Here is a 27,952-nt window from a genome sequence, read left to right as displayed (position 1 = left end):
TTTTTTGGTGCTGGAATTCTTTTTTTTTTTTGGTTTTTCTCCGGTACCGGGAACCGAACTCACGACCTTGCATTTGCCAGGCAGGCGCTTTTGCCGCTGAGCTAAATCCCCAGCCCCAGGTGCTGGAATTCTTAACTCGGGGTTTTGTGCTTGCCAGGCAGGCACTGTATTGTCGTATTTTTCTCTTCAATTCTTTTGTGGTGCTGGAGAGTGAACCCAGGGCCTTGGGCATAGTAAGCAGACGCTTTGCCCATGAGCTAGGACTCCAGCCAGTTATTGTCACACTTCGATCTTACCTCAATGATTATAGTTGTGCCTTCAACTCCATTTTCCCCTTCTACTCCTAGGACAGCTAATGATATTCAAAGCAGACCATAATAGCCTTCGTGAAAACTTCCAGGATTACACATTGCCTACAGCATAAAGCCCATATGTATGTTTTTAAGTCTTAACTTGTATGGTCCTTCTGACCTGATCCTTCACCAGTTTCTACTTTCATCCGTTTATCGTGGGGATTACTTTTATCTCAGCACACCATGCTTCTTCAGGCTGTTGATTTTTTTTTTAAGAATAGAAGTCTTTTCTTACTCATCATGCTTTTGTCTGTTTTCCCCCAGAGTATGCCAAATTACATTGTTAATTATTTTAACAACCTGTGCATCAGTAATGCTTGTTTTTAAATGAGTGATCACCACATTCATTGAACTTGGATGAAATTGGGATTTGGAGACAGGGTCAGGTTTCACATTATGCTTTCAGAAGTTGTAAATCAGGCACCTGTTCCTTATGGATTCTTGTGTTTGAGAAGATACAAAATTTTTAGTGGAAACTGTGTATTTATTATGTATTTCAAAAGTTAGCCGTTTTATGAGGCTGACAGAGTTTTTTTGTTTGTTTGTTTGTTTTTTCCTCCGGTACCGGGAACCGAACTCACGACCTTGCGCTTGCCAGGCAGGCATTTTGCCGCTGAGCTAAATCCCCAGCCCCTTGTTTTTGTTTTCTGTTTTTTTGTTTTTTTGTTTTTTTTTTTTTTTTTTCTTTTTTTCTGGTACTAAGGATTGAACCCATGCATGGTAGGCAAGTGGTTTATCCCTGAGATACATCCCCAAGCCCACTTTTTAAATTTAATTTTTCTTTGAGGTAGGGTTTTGCTGAGATGCCCAGGCTGGTCTTGAATTTGTAATCCTCATGCTATAGCCTCCCAAGTAGTTGGGATTACAGATGTGTGCCACCATGCCCTAGTGTGATTTGTGTGTGTGTGTATGTATGTTAAAATATTTGTAACAAAATTGTGATCCTCACACCTTGGCTTCTTGAGTAGCTCAGTCTGTAAGTGTGTACCACAGCACCCTATTTTAACCACTTTTAGTGTTAAATAGTATGTCATTTGAGTTTATTTATTTCTCATCTTTTCTTGCGATACTGAAGATTGAACTCTGAGCCTTCATATCTCTAGCCCTTTTTATTTTTTTTCCAGACAGGGTATTGTTGAGTTGCCCAGGCTAAGCTTGAATATAAAGTCCTCCTGCCTTAGTGTCCCACAATGCTGATGTTATAGACATGTGCCACCATGTATGTTTATATTAATATTTGAAACAACCATCATTACCATCTATCTCTAGAAATTTTTTTATGTTTTCAAACTTAAACTGTACCCACTAAATGAAATTTTGAGCTGTGCTTCATGGCACACAGCTAAAATCCCATCACTCAGGAGGCTTTCCAGCCCCAAGTTAGCCAGTGCTACAGAGCAGGTTCAAGACCGTTCTGGACTGTATAGTGAGACTTTGTCTCAAAAAATCGAAAACAAAACTCGATTTTTGCTTACCTTAGCCACTGACAGCAGCACTTGCATTTTGTCTATGAATTTGACTATTTTGAATACCTCATATATGTAGACTTATACAGCATTTGTCTTTTTATGACTGGCTTATTTCAATATAGTGTCTCCAATTCATCCATGTTGTGGCATTTGTAAGAATTTCCTTCTCAAGGCCAAATAATATTCCGGAGTGTGTTATTCCCAATTTTTCTTCAGCTGTACTATGAACATGAGCAGATAAATACCTGACTCCCCGCTTTCAGTACTAGTGGGTACAGTTGTATGTGGTTTTTCTGTTTAATTTTTTGAGAAAATGCCACATTGTTTTCCACAGTGGCTGCCGTTTTACATTTCTACCAACAGTGCCTAAGAGTTCTAGTTTCCTCCATATCTTTGCCAACACTTACTATTTTTTGTTTAAAGAATGATTTGTTTTTGGTGGGGGTGGGGAGGGCAGTGCTGGAGATTGAGCCTAGGGCCTTCTCACTGAGTTACATCCTTAGCCCTTTTTAAATTTTTATTCATTTTGTGATGGACTCACTCAGTTGCCAGGTTGCCTAGGTTGGGGTCAAACTGGATTCTCCTGCCCAGAGTGCTAGGATCATAGATGTGCATTTTCTTTTTTTTTGTTTGTTTTTATTTTTCTTCCGGTACCAGGACTCAAACTCAGGACCTTGCGCTTGCCAGGCAGGCGCTTTGCCGCTGAGTTAAATCCCCAGCCCCATAGGTGTGCATTTGCATGTCTAGCTGTTTAAAAAGAATAGCAGTCCTAATGGCTGTAAAGTGGGATTTCTGTATTTTTTAATGATTACAGTTTATCTTCAGATACTTAATATTTGAGCACCTCTTTCTCAGGAATAACATCTTCTATTCCTCCCACACCTTTATCTTATTCAGAGTTTGTATTCCTTAACCTGTCCTCACTGTCCTTTTTCTCCTGAGATTTTTTTTTTTTTTTTGAGACGGGTCTCGCTATGTAGTTCAGGCTGGCCTTGAGCTCACTTTGTAGCCCAGGCTGGCCTTGAACTCAAACTGATCCTCCTGCCTCAGCCTCCAGAGTGCTGGGATTACAGGCATGTGCCATCATGCCCGGCTTCCATTTGTTTTTTAATTTTTTTTTCTATTTGTAAACTAAGCTTTTCCCCTTTACTCTGTTGAATGATTCTTTCATTAAACACATCATGAAGGTCATGAATTTTATTCTAGAAAATAATTCGGCATGATCAGAGATTCATTTCAGTTTGGAGAGATAGGTGGAATATGATTTAGAAGACTAGGGTGTTTATTAACCAATTTTGTGACATTTATTTATTTATTTATTTATTTATTTTTTTATTTTTTTGGTTTTTCTCCGGTACTGGGAACCGAACTCACGACCTTGCGCTTGCCAGGCAGGCGCTTTTGCCGCTGAGCTAAATCCCCAGCCCCCAATTTTGTGACATTTAGTGTATCAGTTTCTCTTTAAGTCTCTGTTTATATAATGAAAAGTTGAATTAAAGCCAGTGAAATTTTATTCAAGACCTACTACATGCCTGTAATTTTTTTGTTTTTTGTTTTGAGATGAGATCTGACTATATGGTTTAGGCTGGTCTTGAACATACTGTGTAGCCTAGGCTGGCCTCAAACTCGTGGTGATCCTCCTGCCTCAGCTTCCTGATTGCTGGTTTACAGGCATGCATCTGCATGTCATTCTTAAGTAAATATTACTGGTATAAAAAGATAAAAAACATGAAGGGCAAGTTTGATTTTTGAGAACAGCCTAAATCCAGACTTGATGGTACCTGTAATTCCAACACTTTAGCTTAGTGAGACCCTGTCTCAAAATAAAAAAATATGAAAGGCTGGGAATGTAGGTCATTAGTGAGTTGCTTGCGTAGCATGTGTGAGGACTTGACCTCAGTCTCCTCCAGTATGGTTAGAGGGGTAGAGGGGGAAGAATTAGCCTGATAGATGATCCCTAAGGTTTTTTTTAAGTCTGAAACGTTATTTTATAAATGAAAAACACTTATGATTTTGTTTTCAGTTACTGTAAAATGGGGAAAGGAGAAGTTCGAAGGTGTAGAATTGAATACTGATGAACCGCCGATGGTGTTCAAGGCTCAGCTGTTTGCGCTGACTGGAGTCCAGCCGGCCAGGCAGAAGGTCATGGTGAAAGGAGGGACACTGAAGGTACATTCCACCCTGTTTCACTGTGGAAATGTTCATGTTACTGTAACATTGCAAGTATTTTTTATTTGCTGAGGGTATATGGTCTGTGAGGTTTGCCTATTCATGTTGTATAGGAGGAACATTGTACCATTCAAAACACTATGTAAAAGTATCATTCATTTATTTATTTATTTATTTTTGGTTTTTTCTCCGGTACTGGGAACCGAACTCACAACCTTGCGCTTGCCAGGCAGGCGCTTTTGCCGCTGAGCTAAATCCCCAGCCCCTAAAAGTATCATTTAAAAGTTTATTCTGCAATAGATACTTCTGCAAACTGAGGATATTTTTAAAATACTGATTTTATTTTAGAGTAATATAAAGTTTATTTGTATGTTTTTAGTACTTTTATGTTATGTGGAAAATTTTGCCGGGCGTGGTGGCACGTGCCTGTAATCCCAGCACTCAGACAAAAAAATAGAAAGAAAATTTTATCTGTTAAAAATATGAAACAAAATGGGTAGACTTGCTTTTTAAAAAATACTACAGGTTTTTTTGTTGTTGTTGTTGGTTTTTTTTGGTCTTTTTGAGGCAAGGTCTCCCTGTGTAGTTCAGGCTGGCTTTGAGCTCACTTTGTAGCCCAGGCTGGCCTCAAACTAGCAACAATCCTCCTGCCTCAGCCTCCCAAGTGCTGGGATTGTAGGTGTGCACCACCATGCCCAGCTGGAACTGTCATTTGTTACTAGCCATGCATTTAGTACTTGCTAAGTACCGTGTGTTCCTTGTTTTATGGTGTGTTTCTTGTTTTATGGGTTTTTTTTTCCGTTTTGTTTTGTTTTTTGAGACGGGTGCATTTCAGGCTGGCCTTGAACTTTGTAGCTTAAGCTGGCCTTGACCTTGCAGTGATCTTCCTGCCTCACTGTCCCTAGTGCTGGGATTATAGGTGTGTGCTACCAGGCCCAGCTACATGCTAAGTGTTACTTACTGTGTTATGTTGTGTTACTTTATGCAGTTTAAGCAGTTGGTTGAATATTTGGCTTTAGGACTTTATGTGTTTAAAAACTTTTTTTAAAATTGCAGTAATTTTTTTTTTTTTATTTTAAAGATAAAAGGAGGGAAACATTAACAGACATACAACATTTTACAACATATCACAAGCACAATACAGACAATACAGAGTTACAAACAAAGTGGTAGGGAATTAACAATGGTGGTTGTATTACATATTGATATCTTCAAAGTGGCTTCTCATGAAAACAGATATAAACATGCAATACTGGTCAACCAAAGACTCATTGACAGTTTCTTTCAGCATAGAAATAGAAGACAGAAGAACAACCATGAAAATTGCAGTAATTTTGAACAAAATCTGCACACAGAATAAATTTTATTTTGAGGTATCTTAAAACTTACTACTTATACAGAGGTGGTTAAATTTTTCTTTCTTTATTTGAAACAGGATGATGATTGGGGGAACATCAAAATAAAAAATGTAAGTATTAACTTACTGTAATGCAGTAACCTATTACACCAAAATAAATTCCAAGTGACTTTTTCCATATATACATCAAGTTCTTCCAGCACCATATATGGAAAATGCTTTCCTTTTCCCATGAATTTGTGTTAGTTTTTTTTGGAAAAATCAATTGTAGATCTATTTTGGGACTCTTGTTTCATTGATCTTGATTACCAAAGCTTTATAACAATGTTCTGAAATAATAGAGTATAAGTTCTCCAACTTTTTCTCACTTTTTTTTTTTGTCTTTGTGAGACAGGATCTCGCTATGCAGTTCAGGCTGGCCTTGAGCTCCCTTTGTAGCCCAGGCTGGTCTCAAACTCGCAATAATCCTCCTGCCTCAGCCTCCTGAGTGCTGGGATTACAGGCATGTGCCACCACGCCCGGGTCCTCACTTTTCAAGAGTATTTGAGTATTTTAAGTTCATTTGCATTTATGTACTGTTTTAAAATGAGTCTGTTGGTTTGTATAGTTTGATGCCTGGGATTTTTTGTTTTGTTTTGTTTCTTGTTGTTGCTTTTTCTGGTACTGGGAGTCAAACTCATGACCTTGAGCTTGCCAGGCAGGCACTGTGCCACTGAGCTAAATCCCCAGCCCTGATGCCTGGGGATTACATACATAATTGTTGTTGGAGATTACATACATAATCTGTAGTTCAGTTTGGGGAGAATGAGTCTTTTTTTTTTTTTTTTTTGGTCTTTTTGAGACAGGGTCTTGCTGTGCAGTTCAGGCTGACCTTGAGCTCACTTTGCAGTTCCAGGCTGGCCTTAAACTTACAAAGATCCTCCTGCCTCTGCCTCTGGAGTGCTGGGATTGCAGGCATGCACCACCATGCCCAGCTGAGAATGAGTCTTCATATTGAGTATTATAATCCTTGGATATGATATACTTCCCCATTTATTTAGATCTCTATTTTAACCTAAAAGAATTGTAGTTTTTCAGTGTGGAGATCTTGTATGGATCTTTTTTTTCCTTCATTGGGCTTTGAACTCAGGGCCGCACACATGTTAGGCAAGTGCTCTACCACTGAGCTGTAAACACATCCCCACTTTTTTTTTAATACAGCGATTGAGCCCAGGGGTTTTGCACTGAACTATGACCCCTGTCCCTGCCTTGTAAAAATTTTTCAGATAGGATCTTGCTAAGTCACTAAGTTACCTAGGCTGAGTTTGAACGTGATCCTCCTCCCAGAGCTCTGGGGTTGCAGATGTAAGCCACCATGCATGTGGCTTTTATTTTATTTTGAAACAGGATCGCACTAATTGTCCAGTCTTCTCTGACCTTGTGATCCTCTGTATAGCTGTGATTACAGGCTTGTAGGTATCATGTTCAGCCGTGTGTAGTTTTTGTCCCATTCTTAGAACAGGATGTTACTTTGCTGTAGCATTTGATTGTTTAAAAAAATTGATGTCCTGTGCATTAACAGACTAGAATAGTAAAATGTTACTGGAGTTTTATTTATTTATTTATTTATTTATTGTTTATTTCATCCTGTGACCTTATAACTACTTAATAATTCTAGTAGTGTTTGGGTAGATTCCTATATATAGACGTGTTATCCACAAATAATGACAGTTTTATTTCTCCCTTTCTAATCTTTATGACTTCTAACTTTTTGGAGATGTAATTGATAAAGAGTGACTTCTAATGTCTTTTTCTTATCTAACTTCTTGACTTGTAATAGTGTTGAATAGAAATTGATGAGCGTGATCATCTCATTATTACTTTTTTTTCCCAGTGGTACAGAGATATTTTTTTACTGAGCTACATTCCCAAGTCTTTTTTTTTTTTTTTTAGAGACAAGGTCTTGTGAGGTTGCAGTGACAAATTTGTGATCCTGCTGTACGGTGCCCATCTCACAGGGTAGTTTATAGATCAGTGGGAGGAGTAGAAGCTCTGAAACCACAGCAGTGACTACAGTCACACAGTACGCTAACATCACACAGTCTGCTTTCCGTTTAGAGTGACTCTTACACTGATAAATGATTTCTATTACATATATTGATTGTTTGGAAAAGGCTAGTGTTGTGAATTATTTAGATCTTACATACCTTGATGCGTTTTATAACACAGTGTGCAAACATTGCATTCTTTAGTATCATTACCAATCTTAATAGAACAGTCTTTATTGGAAAACTGCCAAGTGAATAGTGACATTAAAAAGTTCTAATGTTCATGTAGAAGCTCTTAATTTCATCATTGGCAACTATAAATATTGTCAATTATTTTCCTTGATGTGACAGGTGCACTTTATTCATTTTGAGGAAATGTAAGCTGCATATCCACATCTAAAGAAATCTTACGATTTTTGGATTGTTTTGAGTAAAAGTGGTATTCCATGACAAAAGCAGCTAGTCTTCAACTCTTGCACAAATGCTTTTCCTAAAGACTGCTATTGCTTATTGATAATAAACATGATTTTATGGATACTTTTTATTCCTAATACAGAATACTTACTTCTAAAACAGAATGTCAAGGGGCTGGGGGTTTAGCTCAGCGGCACAGCGCCTGCCTGGCAAGCGCAAGGTCGTGAATTTGAATCCCAGTACTGGAAAAAACCTAAATAAATAAATAAATAAAACAGAATGTCGAAAGAAAGCTGTTCAGAAGTTGGGATTTAATAAAATTAATCATTTTTATTTATGTTGCTGTCACTGCCTTGTTGGTAAGCTGCTGTCAGTTTTAGTATACCTTTAGTGTCATTAGTGTCATGTTGGAATAGTGGAAAAGGGAAGTAACATACTGGTGTTATGAAACTAATTTTGTGAGCCGGGGATATAGCTCAGTGGCACAAGTGCCTGCCTGGCAAGCGGAAGGTCCTGAGTTTGATTCCTGGTATCAAAAAAAAAAGGGTTTTATGAAAGTAATTTTGACTTTGCTGACTCAGAGAAGCTTAGGAACCAGTGGAGGTTCACAGATAGCATTTTGAGGTTTGCAGCCTGGGATAATCCCTTGAAATGATACACTTGGCTCCTTAATATATATCATTGGCTTTCATTTTTATATATTTCAAAGGATATTTGCATATATGTTCATGAAGTACATTATATGTATTTCTCTTTTATTGGATATAAACATAACTCTTTCATGAAATTAATTTTTTTTTTGTATATGACAGGGGATGACTCTACTAATGATGGGGTCAGCAGACGCTCTTCCAGAAGAACCTACAGCTAAAACTGTCTTTGTTGAAGACATGACAGAAGAACAGTTAGCTTCCGCTGTAAGACAGCAAATTTTGTGTTTGATCACTACTTTCGGAACTACAGTTAATAAGATGTTGTTCAAGAAAGAGCATCTAAGTGTTTTAATCCCCAGTATCAAGATATATGTGTTCCAGTGCTAAGTAAAGTTTTGTTCTGAGAGAGGCTTTCACTGTGTAGTCCAGTGGCCCTTAACGTACTCTGTAGCCCAGGCTGGCATCAAACTTACAGCAGTTCTCCTGTCTCAGCCTTGTGAGTGCTGGGATTCTGGTGTGTGCTGTTTACCTTGCCAAAACCTATGTTAAATAAATAAATAGATAGATAGATAGATAGTTTATCTTGAATGTATGCTTTTCATTTTGTGATGCTAAGGCTCAGAGGGCATTCTGTGTGTTGGGCAAGTGTTCTACCACTGAGCTGCATCCCAGCTGCTGTTCTGAATGTAAATGGAAAATCAGTTCAGGAACTGGCCAACACCTGTATCAAATATTTTATTTATGAACATTTAGCGTTTATATAATGTTCCCTTATTTTTTTTTTTAAGTGTTTCTATGCATTTTTTTTCTGTCCTCTTTTTTTTTTTGGACAGGGTCTTGCTTCACGCTGACCTTGAACTCATTGAACTTGTGATCTTTGTGATCCTCTTGCCTCAGCCTCCTGAGTGCTGGGATTACAGATGTGGGCACCATGACTGACTATTGCTGCCTTACTTTCTTTTTCTTTTTTTTCTGTTTTGGGTATCAGGAATTGAACTCATGACCTCGGGCTTGCCAGGCAAGCATTTATGCCACTGAGCTATATTCCTGGCCCTTTTATTTTTGTCTTTTTGAGACAGGGTCTCGCTCTGCAGTTCAGGCTGGCTTTGAGTTCACTTTGTAGCCCAGGCTGTCTTCGAACTTGCAATGATCCTGCTGCCTCAGCCTCCCGAGTTGTGGGATTACAGGTGTGCGCCATCACGCCCGGCTTGCCTTATTTTCTTTATAAACTTGTGAAAGAGTCAGGATTGATATGGTTGTTATCTTTTTTTTAAGACAGGAACTCAAAACAGAATGGCCAGCATGTTGCGAGTAAAAATTGCTTGTTGGGAGAAATAAAACACCAATTTAGAGTGCAGGTAGAATGTAAATTGGTAGGGGTGGTAAGTGGTATTTGATTCAGAGTCAGAGTTCAGTGATTACTACCCCATGTCATTGTGTAAAAACGAGTTAATCTTTTTTTAATCAGATGGAATTACCATGTGGATTGACAAACCTTGGTAATACTTGTTACATGAATGCTACAGTCCAGTGCATTCGTTCTGTGCCTGAACTCAAAGATGCCCTTAAAAGGTAAGTCTGGAAAGAAATGGTTCAAATCTTATTGTGTAAGGGAGGTTTGCATTTGTGTGCGTGGCATTGTTTTTTTTTGGTTTTAACATCTTTATTGAGATAGTCATTTATCTTATGGATTCAAACTTTGGAAGTGGTTATATTTTAGAGCCCTCTCCACAGTTACTTCTTCCTCATTGACAGTCACTGCCTGTATCCTTTCATCCACCTCCACCTGCAGGCAACCATTAGTCTTCTTCCTGTCTTAATATTTGCCCATTGGGGCATTTCATACAAGTGGAGTAATATAGTGTGTGACCTTGTAACTGGCTTCCTTGACTAAGCAGAATAATTTCAAGGTTCATTTAGGTTGTAGGGTGTATCAATTCTTCATTCGTTTTGGAATATGTCATTGAATGCTTACACAAGATTTTTTCTCCGTGACCTGCTCCCTGTGACTCAGTCTCACCACCACCTCCTCCTCCTCCTCCTCCTCCTCCTCCTCCTCCTCCTCCTCCTCCTCCTCAGTCTTTACCACCTCCTGCTCATGCCATAAAATTACTACTCCCTCACTGGATTGGCCGCTGATGATGTGAGGGTCCTCAGGGTCACCTTCCAAAAGCCCCGTCTGTGGACATGAGCCTTGTGGGGGACGTAGATCCAAACCGTAACGTACGGTTGTCCTGTTTACAGTTGTTAGGGACTGCCTGTGGTTCAGGTGGCTGCTCTGCTCTCACCTGCAGTGGACGAGGTCCTCATTTCTCCATTTTTGTGTAGGCGCTTCCTGTCCTTCTGTGATGAGACCTACTCTAAGAGTAGGAGGTGATGGCTCGTCCTCTTTTCACATGCTTATTGGCTTTTTTTTTGATACCAGGAATCGAACTTAGGAACTTGCGCTTGCCAGCCAGGTACTTACACCACAGAGCTGCATCCCTGGCCCTTAGTGGCCATTTTATCTCTTTGGGAAGTATCTGTTCAAATCCTTTGCCTGTGTTTTAGTTGGGTTATTTGCCTTTTTAATTCAGCTGTGTTTTCATGTATTCTAAATATGTGTTTAATTTGCAAGTATTTTCTTCTGTTCTATGAGTTACTTCATTTGATAGTACGTTTGTGATACAAAAGATATAATTCTGTTACAGTTTAATTTTTTCTTTTATCACTTATGCTTTTGATGTCATATGTAATAAATCACTCTCTAAATCCAGGTTACTGGCATATATGTAAGAGTTAGATAGTTAACCTTTTCCATTGAGCTATGTGTTAGTGGCACTGTCGTGGCAGCCTTGATGTCCTGACTTGAGTCTTTCATGGTCATTTTGACTTTGAGGAAGAGCCAGAAGTCACATAGTGCCGAATCTAGTGAATAAGGTTGGTGAGGACACACCTGAATTTTTTTTGGTACCGGGAATCCAACTGACGGCTTCACACCAAGTGTTTTTAATGACCCTGCTCTTCTGTTGGGCGGTGCTTAGTAACAGCATTCACCATATTTTTTATCACACCTCTTTTTTTTTTTTTTTTTTTTTAAAGACGGGGTCTTGCTACAAAGCCTGGTCTTGAACTAGTTATATAGCCAAGGCTGGCCTTGAACTTGCAGTAATCTTCCTGCCTCAGCCTCTAGAGTGCTGGGATTACAGGCATGGGCCACCACACCTGGCCTCTGTCACATTTCATAAAGGTACCCAAGAAAGAGAACTTCCAGAACTGCTTCAAGAAATGGCAAGAATGATAGGATAAGTATATAAAAAGTCAGGAGAGGGCACTATTTTGGGAGGGATTAATGGCAATGTGTCTTTTACTGTAGTAAAAAAATTTGTTTTGAGATAAGGTTTCACTGTGTAGTTCAGGTTGGCCTTGAACTCACTGTGTAGCCCAGGATGGCTTCAAACTTGTTGCAGTTGTCCTGCCTCAGCTCAGCCTCCCAAGTGCTGGGATTACAGGCAAGCACTACCATGCTCGGCTATAGTAAATTTTAAAAATTTAAACATTCCGATGTATATTTTGATCATACCTCATGTAAAGCACTTCTACCATCCTAGGAAGTTTTGTTACGCTCTTTTCATTTAATCTTCATCCCTTCTACCTACCCCCAGCTTGTGACTTTATATTAGTTTGCACACTCTGGAGCTTAGATAGAATCATGCAGGATGTACGTGGGGTGGTGGTTCTGGCTTGTTTTACTGAGCATCAGTGTTTGAGATTATCCAGGTTAGTGACACTATCAGTGGTTCTGGTTGCAGGCACTGTCAGTGTTTGCACACAAGCACAGTTGTCTTCACATTGAGCGCCCCCTCCCCAGTGTGAGTGGTCTTTTTTTTTTTTTTTTGTCTTTTTGAGACAGAGTCTCACTATGCAATTCAGGCTGGCCTTGAGCTCACTTTGTAGCCCAGGGTGCTCTTGAACTTGCAACAGTCCTCCTGCCTCAGCCTCCTGAGTGCTGGAGTGGTTGTTTTTGATCTTTTACCATAAGATCCTGCTCCAGCACTGACTGTGGTTTATCTCCTTGGGTGATGAGCCCTCTGTACTCTTGTAAACCAGCTGAACGGGATGCAGCCGATGGTAGATTGTAGAAATCCTTTAACATGAATCCCACGTGTCATAGGTAAGCAAACCGACTTGAAACTTAGGTCATTTAATGTTATAACAGGAAGTTAATGCTAAATATAGGTGGAAGCCAGGCATGGTGATGCAGGCCTTGTTATGGTTGATAAATTTTGTCAACTTGAGAAGTTTAAAAGTTCAACTAAGTGATTCAGCAGGGGGGTAGGGTCCTTACTTTATAAACATCCTCAGCTTATAAAAGCAGAGGACATAGAGATGGTGTGGGCATGGGCATATGGCCAATGTACAATTTTTTTAAAAAAGGCTTAGGGCTGGGGCTGTAGCTCAGTGGCACAAGCACCTGCCTGGCAAATGGAAGGTCCTGAGTTTGATTCCCAGTACCAAAAAAAGGCTTGCTTCCTGCCCATGTGCTCTTGTTGCTTTTGCTGTCTTCTGCTGCTTTCACCTGTTGCCTCTGCCATGCCACCCTGCCTTGGAGCCAGCTGATTATAGACTAAAACCTCCACAAACTGTGAGCTAAATTCCTTCCTTAATTTTGGGTGTTAGATATTTTGTCCAACAACAACAAAAAAGTAACGAAGACAAGCCTATAATCCCAGCACTTGAGAGGCTGAGGCAGGAAGATCGCTATAAGTTTGAGGCCAGCCTGGGCTACATAGACTATCAAGAAATATGTGTGTGTGTGTGTGTGTGTGTGTGTGTGTGTGTGTGTGTGTGTGTATGATTTTTCATATAAGCAGTTTTTTAAAAATCTGTATATAATGCTTAAATGAAGAAAACCAGAAGAGAAAAATCACTCAGACAAACTTGTAATTGAGGGTATTGTAAGCTGAGTTTCAGAATGAATTTAATACTGTTAATTCTGCTCTCACTTTCCCAGGTATGCAGGTGCCTTGAGAGCGTCAGGGGAAATGGCTTCAGCACAGTACATTACTGCAGGTCAGTGTGTCAGAAGCGCTCGTCTTTGGGGAGCGGTATAATACTCAGTCAGTGTTATTTTTCACTCTGATTTGTTCAGTACCTTTTGAATTGATAATTTTTTTTGTACAACATCACCTCATTTATAGTTACATCGTATAACTTGGAAACGATTTCATTATCTAAATTTTAAACCAATAATGGGTATTCTTTTTGAAAAATCTTTGGAACTTTTTTTTAATCAGTTTGATTTCAAGTTCTGTTAGATATATCTTCGGGAATAACTTTGAGGATAGTTAGAAATAAGTTTTGTCACGGTTGATACAGTCATTTTTAAGAGACTTAGTGGTTTTTTAAGTAAGTGATGTGTCTGAGGAGAAAGAACTCTCTTTCTGTAATACTGGGGATCACATGCAGGGCCTCGTGCTTACTAGTCAAACACTCTACTTCTGAGCCACATTTCCAGCCACAGAAATTGTTAAGGATAGAAGTAACTTGTTTCTTTATTACATGAGTAGAATTTTGGATAGTTATGCAGATGAGTACTCTGTTAATCACTGGACTAGACCGGTAGGTTTTTTGGGTTTTTTTTTCCTCAACAGCTTTATTGAACTGTAATTCACATGCCATACACTTCGTCCACTTAAGTGTACAGTTTGTTCTCTCTGGTGCACTCATAGTTAAATTTAGGACGTTTTGATGAAAATGACTTTGGAAACCAACTTCAGTGGGCTGGGGCCCTAGCGCAGTGGTAGAGTGCTTACCTGGTTTGCATAAGATCCTGGGTTCAACCCCTGGCAACACAAAAAGAAGCAGAAACTGCAATTCCGTGACGTGGCTGGAGCACTGAGTAGTAATCTTTTATTTCTCCTCAGCACTCCCCACACACACGTCTTTTTCTGTCTTACAGCCTTGCTTATTCTGGACCTTTGATATACATGGAATTAATGTGGAGTCTTTTGTGACTGCCTTTCTCGTCCCGTAGGCTGTTCTGGGTTTGTCCACTGTTGCCGGTACCAGTACCTCGTTCTGTGTTACTGCCAAGTAGCTTCCGTGTTGTGGGCGCCACATCACATTTAACTGTTTTCAGTGATGGGCGTTTGGCTTTTTCCACTTTCGCCTGTTACAAACACTGCTAACATTGGTGTACTAATCTTCATGTGGATGAATGTTTTCCTTTCTCTTGGGTATATATGTGTCTAGGAGTGGAATTGCTAGATCATGTGATCATTTTATATTCAAAATTTTTGAGGAAGCTGCTAGACTATCACACAAAAGAGGTATATACCATGTTACATCTCATGCAGTAACGTGTTGAGGGTTCTGGTTTCTCTGCACCCTTGTCAACACTTAGTATTGTAAGTCTTTTATACAGCCATTCTAGCAGTGCAGGGTGATAGCTAGCTCATTGTGGTCAGCCATTAATTTTCATTGCTCTTAGCAGTAGATTTCTTAGCATCATTTAGAGTTAGATTTTACTCTGATGCCTTTCCCTGAAAGTATCTTCATTTGTTGAAATTTTTCATGAGAAAGTGTGACCCCTTATTTATAATTCATTTGAGTTTTTGCTGTCTACCAGTAACTCAGCATTTCATCAGGCTGATAGTATTGGTGGGGGGAACAACACTGTGGTTTACATTTTTGTTTCTTTTTAACTTTTTTAAAAAAAATTCAAATTTATCAAAAAGTTACAAGAAGTGACCAGTATTTTTTTTATCATACTTGTTTTTTCATTTTTCTGTAATGCATGCAGCTTTCTTCAGAACCATTTCAGAGTAAGGTGGGATATGTGATATCTTTCCTTCCTGAATATTCACTGTTATTTCCTAAGAATAAAGGCATCACTTATGACAGTAAGTCAATCATCAGTTTTTAAAATCTGGGAGTTTAACCCTTACTACTCTACATAATAAAGACTTTATTCAAATTTTGCCAGTTTCCCCATTGCCCCTGACATTTTCTCCTAGGCTTCAGGATCTGGTTTAGGATCACACATAGCAGTTAGTTGTCTCAGTGTGCTTTTGGTCTAGATTGTGTTTTTCCATCTGTTTCACTCAGACTAATGAAATAACTTTCATGATGCTCTGTAATGGCATATAGGAAGTGTAAATGATGTATGGTTTTTTGAGTATTATGTACTTGGTACTTTGATTCTGAATAATGATAGGGGGAACCTCAGATTTAAAATAAGATGAAGTAGAGTTGTGGGTTTGTTTGTTTGTTTGTTTTTTGAGACAGGGTCTCACTGTATAGTTCAGCCAAGCTTTGAACTATGTAGCCCAGGCTGGCCTTGAACCCATAGTGATCCTCCTGCCTCAGCCTCCTGAGTGCTGGGATTAAGGTGTGCACCAGCACTGCTGCCCTGAAGTAGAGTTTTGCTGTATAGGAAATAGGGGAAAGGATAGTAGCAGAGGTCAGCAGAGGGGAGGGATGCCTCTGAACTCTTGAGAGCACAACTGGGTCCAGGGCCCTGGCCATGACCTAATGCTGATGGGAGGGGATAAGCAGGGGAAAAGCTCTCAAGAAGGCAAATTAGCTTTGGTTCTCAGCTGTTGGGTGGAGCTGGGGAGTGTGTTTAAGGAGCCAGATTTCAGCATCCTTGAGTTCAGTAGCCGGGAACCAGCTGCGGGCTTCCAGGTAAGTTGCAATGGGACACTGATGGCCTGCAGTGGCAGAGAGACTGGACAGGGACATTACGCCTGTGTGACCTGTGGATAGAGGTTATGTGTTCTCTTCATTGAATTAATCAGTCTGCCTTGTTTGCGGGGACGAAGCTGGCAAGGACCAAGAGGGGCAGGGCCCCAGAGTTGTTTGTAGCTCGCGATTGCTTTATAAGGCCATCCGGTAAGTTGTTGAAGATTTAGAAATGCGTATTTTACTTTTCCTTATTAGGAGTCCGACGGTTGTGAAACTGTAGATTCACTTAAACATGGTTAAACAGGGTCCTGTTTTTGGTATTTAAGAATGAAGTATTCATAGCACATGTATTAAATATGTCACTTTTTCTAAGGCGATGTTTGCTTTGTTTTTAAGCCCTTAGAGATTTGTTTGATTCCATGGATAAAACTTCTTCTAGTATTCCACCTATCATTCTACTGCAGTTTTTACACATGGCTTTCCCGCAGTTTGCAGAGAAAGGTGATCAAGGACAGTATCTTCAACAGGTAATCAGACGAAGGATTTGTACTGTGTAAATGTAAAGTGGAGGTCTCTCGCGCTTCTCACACTTACTGGAATGTGTCTGGAGGTAGCAACAGTCCATCCGCTCTTGCTCACACCGCCGTGTTCCCGTCTGGAGGGGCCGCAGTCTGTTAACTGACCGTCCTGCTTCATCTTCGGCTCCTCAGCGGCATTTCTCCACACAGCACTCAGATGTACAGAGAAGATGTACAGAGGAGCCGCACATGGCGGTGCAGGCCTGTAATCCCAGCCCTCTGGGAGGCTGAGGCAGGAGAATGACAAACTTGAGCGCAGCCTGGGCAGTTTGGTAGCTTAGCAAAACTTTGTTTTAAAATAACAAAGAGGTGGAGATGTAGTTCAGTGTGAAGGCCCTGGGGTCAGTCACCAGTACCAAGGGAAAGAATAGGGCTTAGGGATATAGCTTAGTGGTAGAGGATTAGAAATGTACGTAGTGGTTGAAGGCTGGTAGGCCTTGGGTTCCATCCCCAGCACAAAAGTAACACCCACCCCTCCAATAAAGAAGCAAAAATAAGATCATATTGGGCCCTTGTTTAGAACCATTTAGTGATTTTCTTTCTTTTTCTTTTTTTTTTTTTTTTGGTCTTTTTGACTGCCTTTTTTTTAGTACTGGGAATCAAACGAAGAACCTTGTGCTTGCCAGGCAGGCACTTATGCCACTGAGCTATATTCCTGGCCCTTTTTTGTCTGTTTTGAGACAAGGTCTCACTGCAGTTCAGGCCGGCCTTGAGCTCACTTTGTACCCGAGGCTGGTCTGCAACTCGCAGTGATTCTCCTGCCTCAGCCTTCTGAGTGCTGGGATTACAGGCGTGCGCCACCACTCCTGGCCCTTAGTGATTTTGTGCCCTGTCCTAAGTCCACTGGCTGCTGGCTGCCTCTGGGACCTTGTCTTCCTGTCCTGTGCTGCTCTCCCGGCACTGCTCTCCCCGTGCTGTCCTCTTTCCAGCCTTGGGCCTTCCTTGCTCTTCCTTAAACCCTTTCCGTGTTCTCTTCTCGCACGGCCTTTGCTGTCCCTCTGCTCTGTCAGAGAGCTGCGTGCGGGTGCCCTCAGGTCTTCGGTGACCTTACTGAGACCGCATGCTGTCCTTCCCTTCGTCCCTTTGGGCTTCTGAGCTAGTTCTTTCTTCTTCACAGCCCTTATCGCTGAATTAGTATTCCGTGTACCTATGTTCCCCAGTAGGACTTTTCCCACTGTCCATTCCAGACACGTGCAGTAGTGTAGCACAGTGTCTGTTGAATGATGAGTAGCTGCTCTTGAATTCTCAATTTTTTAAAAGATCTTTTAATACCAAATTTGCTAATATTTTTAAAGAAGAGAACATCTTTCTCCCCTAAGCACACAGTAATTACGTTGGGAGGCTGTTACAGATGTGCCTGTTACTGTCTGAATTATACAGGATGCGAACGAGTGCTGGATACAGATGATGCGAGTGCTGCAGCAGAAGTTGGAAGCCATCGAGGATGATTCTGCGAAAGAGGTAAGTGGAGCAGACGTGTGGTTGCGCTGCCTTGTTGTTGGTTTTTGTTTTCTCCCCGACCCAGGTTGGAAGTAGATTCATCTTAATTGCTGGATATGTGGATGCGTATTTGAATACTTTATACGCTCAACCTGTAGTTGGAATTTAATAGCTTGCATGCAGTGCATTTATTAAATTTCATCAGTTTTGTTGAGCATCTGTAATCTTGTACCAGTGTTTCTGAACTGTAAAAGGATTTCACGAAAGAACTACGTTTTAAAAATCTTAAACAAGTATTACTGAACTGGATTGTGTGAAACAATACTGTATGTTAATATTTACATAGAGTAAGACTGGGATTTTAATTTTATTTTGATTTTTGCAGACAGATTCTTCATCTGCACCAGCAGTGGCACCTACTAAAAAGAAAAGTTTAATTGATCAGTTCTTCGGTGTTGAGTTTGAAACTACGTATCCTTATGAATTACAGTTTGTATTCATCACTTAGGAGAAATAAATCAGCATAAATAGTACAGTTCGCTGATTGGCATGTGCTGGGATAGAAGAAGGAAAATTCTTCAGAGATATTTATGCATAAAAAGTGATAGTGGAAATTAAGAATTATTAAAAATACACCCATGAAAGGATTCTTGAAGTTTTAAATAAATATAACATCCCTAGTAGAATCTACCTCATTAGTCTCAGAGAGAATCAATTTTGCTGGGCGTGGTGGTGCACGCCTGTAATCCCAGCACTCGGGAGGCTGAGGCAGGAGGATCATTTTAGGTTCGAGACCAGCTTGGGCTACAAAGTGAGCTCAAGGCCAGCCTGAACTGAATTGCGAGACCCTGTCTCAAAAAGACCAAAAAAATATATATATATATGAATCAGTTTTTAGCTGTATAAAATGAAGCATATGAATTAAATTATAAGCATAGGACTATTCCAATTAATTGAACATGAATTCAAGGAACTGTTATCGTCTAGGCTGTGAGTAAAAACTTAGAAGAGATTTCTGTTTATTTTCTTAGGTATCGACTTTATACTGATTTATATTGCTGAGAATTTATTGAATTTTTAACACGTTCATTCCTCACTTACAGAATTGTTGGAGAGGAAATAAACATTAAGTATGTTGAAGCATGATTCTCTGTTGGGACCATTTTAAATACCAGTGAATGATTATTACTTTAGTAGCAGTAGGGTAGTTTATTACATTAAAAATTATGTAAGAAATACCTGCTGGCATTCCTTATCTTCTTTTGCAAAGCATGAAATGTACAGAATCTGAAGAAGAAGAAGTCACCAAAGGAAAGGAAAATCAGCTGCAGCTTAGCTGTTTTATTAATCAGGAAGTCAAGTACCTTTTTACAGGACTTAAATTGGTAAGGACAGACAGTCTGTCCTCATTGTTTGTGGATTCCATACTTAGGAATACAACGGCTCGCTGCTGTCTGTCCTCCAGAGACAGTGCTCGTGGCCTGAATGCCGGTGCTGTCGGTTGCAGTCGCTTGCAGATGCGTTACAGAACAGCACAGGTTTTGAGTCGCCCAGCACACAAGCAGTCCCAGCTGAGGTCAGACCTGACTGCTCTGTAGTGGTTTTGGTTTTTTGGGGGTTGTTTTTCTTTTGGTCTTTTTGAGACAGGGTCTTGCTATGCAGTTCAGGCTGACTTTGAGCTCACTGTGTAGCCCAGGCTGGTCTCAAACTTGCAGTGATCCTCCTGCCTCAGCCTCCTGAGTGCTGGGATTACAGGCGTGTGCCACCATGCCAGGCTTCTGTAGTGGTTTTAATTCCATGTTTTTTCATTGCTAATGTGTTTCGTGGGTGATTTCAGTGTTTCAAATGACCCTCAGGCAGAGTGCTCCAGTGCTGTGTAGTATTCCTCTCTCAGTACAAGAAGGCTGTGGCATGTCTTAGTGGAGAACCACATGCATAGAGAAGCTCCATATGAGCACAGTTAGGGTGATGTTACTTCTAAGTTCAGTGTTAATGAGCTAGCACAGTATGTGAAATAAAGTGTCTTTAAATGGAAACACACATAGAGCAAGGTTTCGTATTTATCATCGATGGAAAAGTTGTGATAAGAGATCGCAGGAACCTAACCCTGTATTCCTCCTAGGGCCAGTGGTTCAGTATTCATGAATTCAGTGCTCAGGATGATCTTACAGAGCATAGCTACCGTGAATAACAAGAAGCAGCTATTTATTCAGAATTCAGACTTCAGTTAGTTTCTCATTTTATAGAAAAGAGCATTAACATGGTTGTGTAAATCATGAAGTATTAGTTTTAGGACATCAAAAAATAAGTGCGTTAATTGGAGAGTGCAGAATGAATTGCTTTGGCACGGGGCCCAGGATGATATTTTCTTCATAATTCTGTAAAATTATGGGGCACTAAATATAATTGGAAGTCCTAGGTCAGTGGTGGTGAACACTTTGGAGCTCTCAGTGATGCAGACAGCCCACTGTGATGTGTGTGCTGTGGGTTCACCAGCACTGGTCGGGATGGCCGTGGGTGATGGTGACAGGTGTTACCTGACTGTGAGTAACTTCACAGCAGCTGTACTTTTCTTGAAAAACGTGTTCATATATGTGTTTATTTCCTTCATAAAATTTTGAGTTGTGAAAACCATTCTGATTATTCTTGAGTAATTGTGCTCCTTGTTTCATTCCTTTTTCACTGCTGAATAAACTTGGTTAAATGTTAGCTACACTGCAGTGATTCCTTTTGTAATATGATTAGTAATTTTTAAAAAGTAAACTTTTTAAGAGTCAAGCATGGGGGCGTGCACCTGTAATCTCAGCACGTAGAAGGCTGATGTAGAAGGAACTCCAAGAGTTCAAGGCCAGCTGGGGCTCCATAGAGAGACTCTTACTCAACACTGTCCCCCCAAAAGTAAACTTCAGAAAAATCACTGCAAATGTAACATACTTAAATATTGAGATTTTAATTCAGATTTCTTTTTGATTTAGTAGTGGTAGGTTTTATTAACAAGTAGTGGTGGTTTTTTAAAAAATTATATAACATTGGAAATAGTAGCTAATTTTTTTTCTGAGACAGGGTCTTACTGTGTAGTGCAGGCTGGCCTTGAACTTGATTATACAGCTCAGACTGGGCTGGAACTCATGGTGATCATCCTGCCTCAGCCTTCCGAGTGCTGCGATTACAGGCGTGCGCCACCATGTAGCTAATCTCTATTGAGTATCAAACATATGCCAAATAGTTTCCCAGGTTTTCTTCGTGTCCTAACTCATGTACTTCTGACAATGGCTTTTTTGTTACCACCTTTAACAGTTGAAGTCAGGAGGGGATAAATGTGTTGCACAGTGACGCAGGGGTCATCAGCAGTGGAAAGTGACCATGATGGCTAAGACAGGCACAGTGGCTAAAGGCTTCCTGAGGTCTGTTCCAGTACTTAACACAGTCTTACTTGATTAAAGCCAGGGTGGTGGCTCACACCTGTAATCCCAGCACTCGGGAGGCTGAGGCAGGGGCAGGTGGATCGTTGTGAGTTCGAGACCAGCCTGGGCTACAGAGTGAGCTCAAGGCCAGCCTGAACTGCATAGCGAGACCCTGTCTCAAAAAAAAAAAAAGACATTAAAAAAAAAAACTTGATTAATGCTAGAAACCTTTTGTACATAAAGCATAAAGAACAAGGGTTTTCTACATCCTCTTTAGGTATTCTGATACTCTATAATGGAATGACAGAGGCTTTGTTATGTTATCTAAAATACAAGTTTTCTGAGTGAGCAACATTTGGGTCATAGCTGAAAACCGAAAACATTTTTTATACTCAAGAGTTCACAGCAGTTGGCTGGGGATTTAGCTCAGCGGCACAGCGCCTGCCTGGCAAGTGTGAGGTCCTGAGTTCAATTCCTGGTACCAAAAAAAAAAAAAAAAAGAGTTCACAACAGTATAAATTTGATACTTTATAAGAATTGACCATACTGGCTTCATTTGGATTATTTCTCATGGTATAAATCTGTCCATGTATGTTGTCTACTAAGTAGTGCTACTTCGTTAAAATAATTAGAATGTGAGTCTGTGTTGCAGAGATAAATCTGAATGTTAATATTTGGTTGTCTGTAATGTACTTTTTTAGCGACTTCAGGAAGAAATCACCAAACAGTCTCCAACGTTGCAAAGAAATGCTTTGTACATCAAATCTGTAAGTTGTACATTTCCTTTTGAAATTGAATACCATTCCATTGAAAGGTTTCCAGTTAATTAATTTTAACCCCATCTATTTTTATTTTTTTTAACCATCATGGAATTAAAAACTTGTGTGATAGTTGGTTGTAAAGAATTTCTTCCCATTTTCTCTCCTTAGTCCAAGATCAGCCGGTTACCTGCTTACTTAACTATTCAGATGGTTCGATTTTTTTATAAAGAAAAGGAATCAGTAAATGCCAAAGTTCTTAAGGTTAGTAATAACTTTTAGTTTGTATATAAAATATACTTGTTTGAAGGCAGTACCTAACTTATAATAGGATAAGGACAGTTATCTGTGAAATATTTAGAGGCTTTATTAAGTACTGTAGTTCTAAACCAAGAATATGTATTGGAATTATTTATTGTCCTATTTCTAATTATACATATCCCTGGCTTCTCCCTCTAGCCCCAAGCATCTGATTAAATTTCTTGGGTGAAGCCTAGGGCCATATATTTGTCAGAAGATTCACAGGTAATTCTGATGGGTCCCCTGCACTCCCACAAATACTGCCCCAGATCACATCCTTCACTTTGCAGGAGCCGATTCATTAGGCTCAGGAGGAGAATGAACAAGGAGACACTACGTTATAGATAGTTCTTTCCTGTAGGGGAGCAGAAAGTTAAGTCAGCAGTGCCCAGAGATATTTAAATGGTAATCTCTTGCTGTAGGGACCAACCGTGTGATTTAACTGTTTGTGTTGAGCTGTAGGTCTGCTACGTGTCTACAGAATTCCTGATCCTTGGGAGAGGTATATAATTCTAGCTTTTGGAGCTAAAATTCATAGCATTTTTAATAATAGACTTAGTATTACATGAGAAACTTAATGTAGTTTAAATATCTATTAGTGTTTACTTCAGATATCTTTTTTTTGGATGATACTGGCCATTGAACCCAAGGGTGTTTGGTGGCATCTCCAGCCCTGTTGGTCTTATATTTTGAGACAGGGCTCACCAAATGGCCCTGGCTGAGCTGGGACTGAGTGCTCCTTAGTGTATCTCAGTGGAAGATACTGGACTTTATCCGTATTGTTTCTGTGTAAAGTTACGTTTCAGATAAAAAAATTTCTAAGTTAATTCCACTTTTGAGGATCCATTATTTTTACAGTTTTTGAATTGATGCTTTTGTTGCATAAATTTTGGTTCCTTTTCTGTGGTCAGTTCTCTAGAGTACAATATTTAATGGAAAAACATCTGAAAAGTTCTGACGTTAAAAGAGTTAGAGCTAGCTGAGCATGGTGGTGCGTGTCTGTGATCTGTTCACTCTCAGCAGGAGGGTCGCAGCTTTGACACTTAATGCTTTCTCTTCTTTTTGGTACGGGGAATCGAACTCAGGACCTTGCACTTGCCAAGCAGGTGCTGTGCTGCTGAGCTGTCTCCCCAGCCGAGGATCACAACTTTGAGCCACACGTGGGTAATTCAGTGACTTAGCAAGACCCTATCTCAAAGTAAAATTTAAAAAAACGTGGACATGTGGCTCAGGGCAAAGGCCCTGCATTAATACTGAGTTCAGCCAAAAAAAAAAGTTAGAACCAGATTATTCTTAAGAATAAGTCCTAAGAGGTTTTCAACTATACCATGGTCCTCCACATGATTTTAACAGACTTTGTTTTCCACTTTGAGTTATGAAAACATGGCTTTGCAAGTGTGTCTTTGGATAACAGTCTGTAAGTCTTCACATTTTTTCTTTGTTTTTGTTGTATTTGTAGGATGTTAAATTTCCCCTAATGCTGGATGTGTATGAACTTTGTACACCTGAACTTCAAGAGAAAATGGTCTCTTTTCGATCAAAATTCAAGGATATAGAAGATAAAAAAGTGAATCAGCAGCCAAATACAGTAGGTTCTTACTGATGACTTTCTAGTGTTACTGTTTTAATCAGTGCTTAGCTATTACTTTGCATTGTTAGTAAAAATGGATGAGCCTCTTTCAGTTAGAGATTCATATATCCTGTATATGTAGTTTTAAAGCCTTTAAAGTTCTTGATATAAAACCTAACTTTTATTATATAGACAACTTAGTATTTTCTTTCCTGTGTAATTTTTTTTTTTGGTCTTTTGAGACAAGGTCTTGCTATGCAGTTCAGGCTGGCCTTGAGCTCACTTTGTAGCCCAGGCTGGCCTCAAACTCACAACGATCCTGCTGCCTCAGCCTCCTGAGTGCTGGGATTACAGGCGTGCGCCACCATACCCAGCTTTCCCCCTGTAATTTGTATTTCTTTTATATTTATCTCCTGAAAGCACTTTGCATGAATTCCTGTTATTTTCAGGACATGTTAATATTTTCCTTATAAGGCATAGAATTATTCTAATTTTAGATGGAATCAGTGCTACAGAATACATATCGGTTCACTAATGTGCATTGGGACAGGTAACATCTTTTCATGGGTGTTGTGGATATTCCTGGGAATGCTAAAATCGTAGCTATAGCAATTTTATGTTTTATAAGTTGTATTATTTTAGGTTCAGTTAAGGTAGAGCTGAATTATATGTTGAATTTTTTTCTTCAGAATGGGAAATTTCCTGGTAACCAAATTTTAAGATTAAAATCTGCAGGTGAGGGGGCCGAGCACTTTTTTCGCCATGTTTGCCAGACTGTCCTTGAATGTGTAACGCCCCTGCCTCGGTCTCCTGAGTACCTGGGCTGGAGGTGTGTGCCACTGTGTCCAGCTAAAAGTAGTTTTTAAAAATTAAACGTTGAGATAATTCATGATCACGCGCAGTTCTCGCAGCAGTGCTGAGCCCCGGAGCCCTGTGCACCCAGCTTCCTTGGTGCTAACACCTTGCCAGCTGCGGTACGGCATCACGGGCTCATCGCGGACTTCGACGCGGCGCGCTTCCCTCGCCGCCACGACCTCTTAGAACTGCCCTTCGTAGTCTCAGGTTCATTTTCCTTCGGCGGTCCGTGCCGTAATTCCATCAAGTACTAACCTGTTTCCCTTTCTCTAATTGTCCGTGCAAGAAAGTTAGGGAGTGAAATCACAGCTCCTCCATTTTTTAAGGTAACATGGGGGTTGACTTTTCTGAATCAGCATAGTCTCTTGAGTTTCATCCCGGTTGCTGTGTATAAAACAGTAGTTCCTTTTTATTACCACCTAGTGTTTCCTGATGTGGACACAGTTTGCTTAATCATTCACCTGTTGAGGGACATCTGGGTTGTTACTCAGTTTTGTCTATAAAGAATAAAGCTGGGGTAAAAGCACCTGTAGCGTTCAGTGTAACGAAGTTTTATTTCCCCGGAATAAATGCCCAGGATGCGGTAGAACGGGAGCTCGGCACCACCTTTGGTGTGGTCGCTGCTTTTCCTGTTCGGCGGAGAGTAGGTTTATGGCAGCGCCTCCTACTTCTCCCTTTGTGCCATCCCAGTAGCTGATGCTGCTGCTCATGTCTTCCTGTGTTCGCCACTGAGCTTCGCTGAAACATCTCTTTCGCTTGTTTTATTACTGGACTATTTGGGTTTTTACTCCTGTGAGTTTTAAGTTCTGTCCTAGCTACTGGTTGACATGTGGGTTGCAAGTGTGTTTTCTAGTCTAATAGCTTGCTTTTCATCCTTTCACCATAGTCTTTCACAGGGAAAAGATTTTAATTTTTGATAAAATCGTCTGTTTTTTCTTTGGTCACTTGCCCCTTCGGTGTCGTATTTAAAAACCATTTTTGAAACCAGGTGCGGTAGCACACGCCTGTGATCCCAGTGCTGAGCCGGGAGGGTTGCTCAGGTTTGAGGCCAGCCTAGGCTACATCGTGAGTTCAAGGCTAGTTTGACCCAGAAAGTTAAAACCAAGTTTTCTAGTCCAAGGCCATGAAGACTTATACTTAGGTGTTCTCTTAAGAGTTTTGAGATTTTAATTCTTCCACTTATGTATTTTGGTGTATTCTGGGTTAACTTTTTATATGGTGTGATACTCAGATTTATAGGTGGTACCTTGGTTTATGAACTTAATTTGTTTTACGATTTTGGGGATGATGGCAGTGTTTATGGGGTTTTTTTGTACTGGGAATTGAACTCACGACCTCGTGCTTGCCAGGTAGGTGCTGTGCTGCTGAGCTGTACCCTTGGCCTGTGTTTGTGTTTGTGAGGGGAACGTGGCAATGGTTGTGTTTATCACTCGATGCAGAGTTTGTGAATAGAAGCAAAATTCTGCCGAATGCTTTTGTTTGTGAACCAAAATGGTTTGCAAACAGGAGGTTCATGAACTGAGGTATTACTGTATTCTTTTATATGTGAGTATTCAGTTAACCCATGTTCTTTAAAAAATAAAAATAAAAAAGACTAGTCTTTGACTATAGAGTATCTTGGCACAGGTGTAGAGAACTGGTCGACTGCAGATGTATGAGTGCGTTTCTGGACTCAGTGTGACTCCGTTGGTCTGGGTGTCAGTTTTTATGCCGTACCGTAAGGTCTTGACTTCAGTAATGCTCTAAGAAGGATTGAGATTATGTACCCCAACTTTGTTCTTCTATTGGAAGATTGGTCTAGCTATTTTGTTTGAGTCCCTCGTATTTCCACGTTACAGTTACTTTGTCCATTTTGTATGAAGAAGAAAAACAAAAGCAGTTGGAATTTTGGTAGGAACTGCATTGAATCTGTGGATCAGTTGCCATCTTAATAGTATTATTATCCAGAAATTTGATATTGATGTATTTTGTTTAGGTGTTTAATTTTTTTTTTTGGTTTTTCTCCGGTACCAGGAACCGAACTCACGACCTTGCACTTGCCAGGCGGGTGCTTTTGCCGCTGAGCTAAATCCCCAGCCCCTAGGTGTTTAATTTTTTTCAACATTGTTTTGTAGGTTTCAGTGTATAATCTTATACTTTGGTAAAATTTGTTCCTATATTATTCTTTTTGATATTTTTGTAATAGCATCACTTTAATTTCATTGTCTGATATTCCTAGCTGATATGTAGAAATATGGTTAATTTTTGTTTTGTTGATCTGTCTTGAACTTTGCTGGATTCATTTAGCTTTTTTCCCCCTTTATGTTTTGAAACAGGTTGTGTAGAATTGGTATACACTAATTTAGCATAATTGTTGAAATAATATGTTTGGAGATTTCTTTTTTAAGACTTAAAATTACAAATTCAGTTTTATAGTTAACTGGGTCGTTCAAGTGATGTATTTCATATTGGGTATTGGTAGTTCTTTTTTGCAGAATTGAATTTCATTATTTGTAGACTTGTTATTAATATTTCATTATCCTGCTGCTGCCCTTAAGGGGTGTAAAGTGATCTAACTCGTTTCATTCCTAATACTGTACTTGTAATTTGTGTCTTTTTATTTTCCCTCTTGCTTGAGATAGCTAATTTTATTGATCTTTTCAAGAAACTGGCTCTATTCTGCTGATTTTTCTCAATTTTCTTAATTTTATTGTTTTTGGCTCTTCCTTCTGCATGCTTTGGTTTATTTTGTTCTTTATCTGCTTTACTTTTTATTTTTTGGTGGTGTAGGGGATGGAACCTAGAGCTTTGCATGCGCTTACACAAGTGAGCTCTACCGTCAGCCATGTTTGTATATTCTTGCCGGTGGTAACTTAGATTAATTTCAGACTTTCTCTCTTATAGAACGTGTCCATTTATTACTCTAAACTTCACGTTCAGCAATAGTTTCACTGTGTC

The 27,952-nt window shown here is 39.9% G+C and overlaps 1 protein-coding gene across 1 annotated transcript in view; it reads left to right on the top strand.

The window, feature by feature from the left end:
- Positions 1-3,814: 3,814 nt before the first annotated feature.
- Positions 3,815-27,952, top strand: part of Usp14 (ubiquitin specific peptidase 14 (tRNA-guanine transglycosylase)) — a 27,522-nt gene continuing 3,384 nt past the window's right edge. The window contains exons 1-12 of the mRNA XM_005372682.2: positions 3,815-3,991; positions 5,427-5,459; positions 8,602-8,706; positions 9,911-10,014; positions 13,436-13,494; positions 16,507-16,637; positions 18,069-18,149; positions 18,514-18,599; positions 19,399-19,513; positions 22,234-22,299; positions 22,462-22,554; positions 24,050-24,178. Coding sequence (XP_005372739.1) covers positions 3,830-3,991; positions 5,427-5,459; positions 8,602-8,706; positions 9,911-10,014; positions 13,436-13,494; positions 16,507-16,637; positions 18,069-18,149; positions 18,514-18,599; positions 19,399-19,513; positions 22,234-22,299; positions 22,462-22,554; positions 24,050-24,178 — 1,164 coding nt within the window. The 5' untranslated portion in view covers positions 3,815-3,829. The remainder of the gene's footprint in view (positions 3,992-5,426; positions 5,460-8,601; positions 8,707-9,910; positions 10,015-13,435; positions 13,495-16,506; positions 16,638-18,068; positions 18,150-18,513; positions 18,600-19,398; positions 19,514-22,233; positions 22,300-22,461; positions 22,555-24,049; positions 24,179-27,952) is intronic.

Source organism: Chinchilla lanigera, unplaced genomic scaffold, assembly GCF_000276665.1.
Source record: "Chinchilla lanigera isolate Chin_1 unplaced genomic scaffold, ChiLan1.0 scaffold00001, whole genome shotgun sequence".
In the NCBI taxonomy this organism is placed as follows: domain Eukaryota; kingdom Metazoa; phylum Chordata; class Mammalia; order Rodentia; family Chinchillidae; genus Chinchilla; species Chinchilla lanigera.
This window is presented reverse-complemented; position numbering and strand designations above follow the sequence as displayed.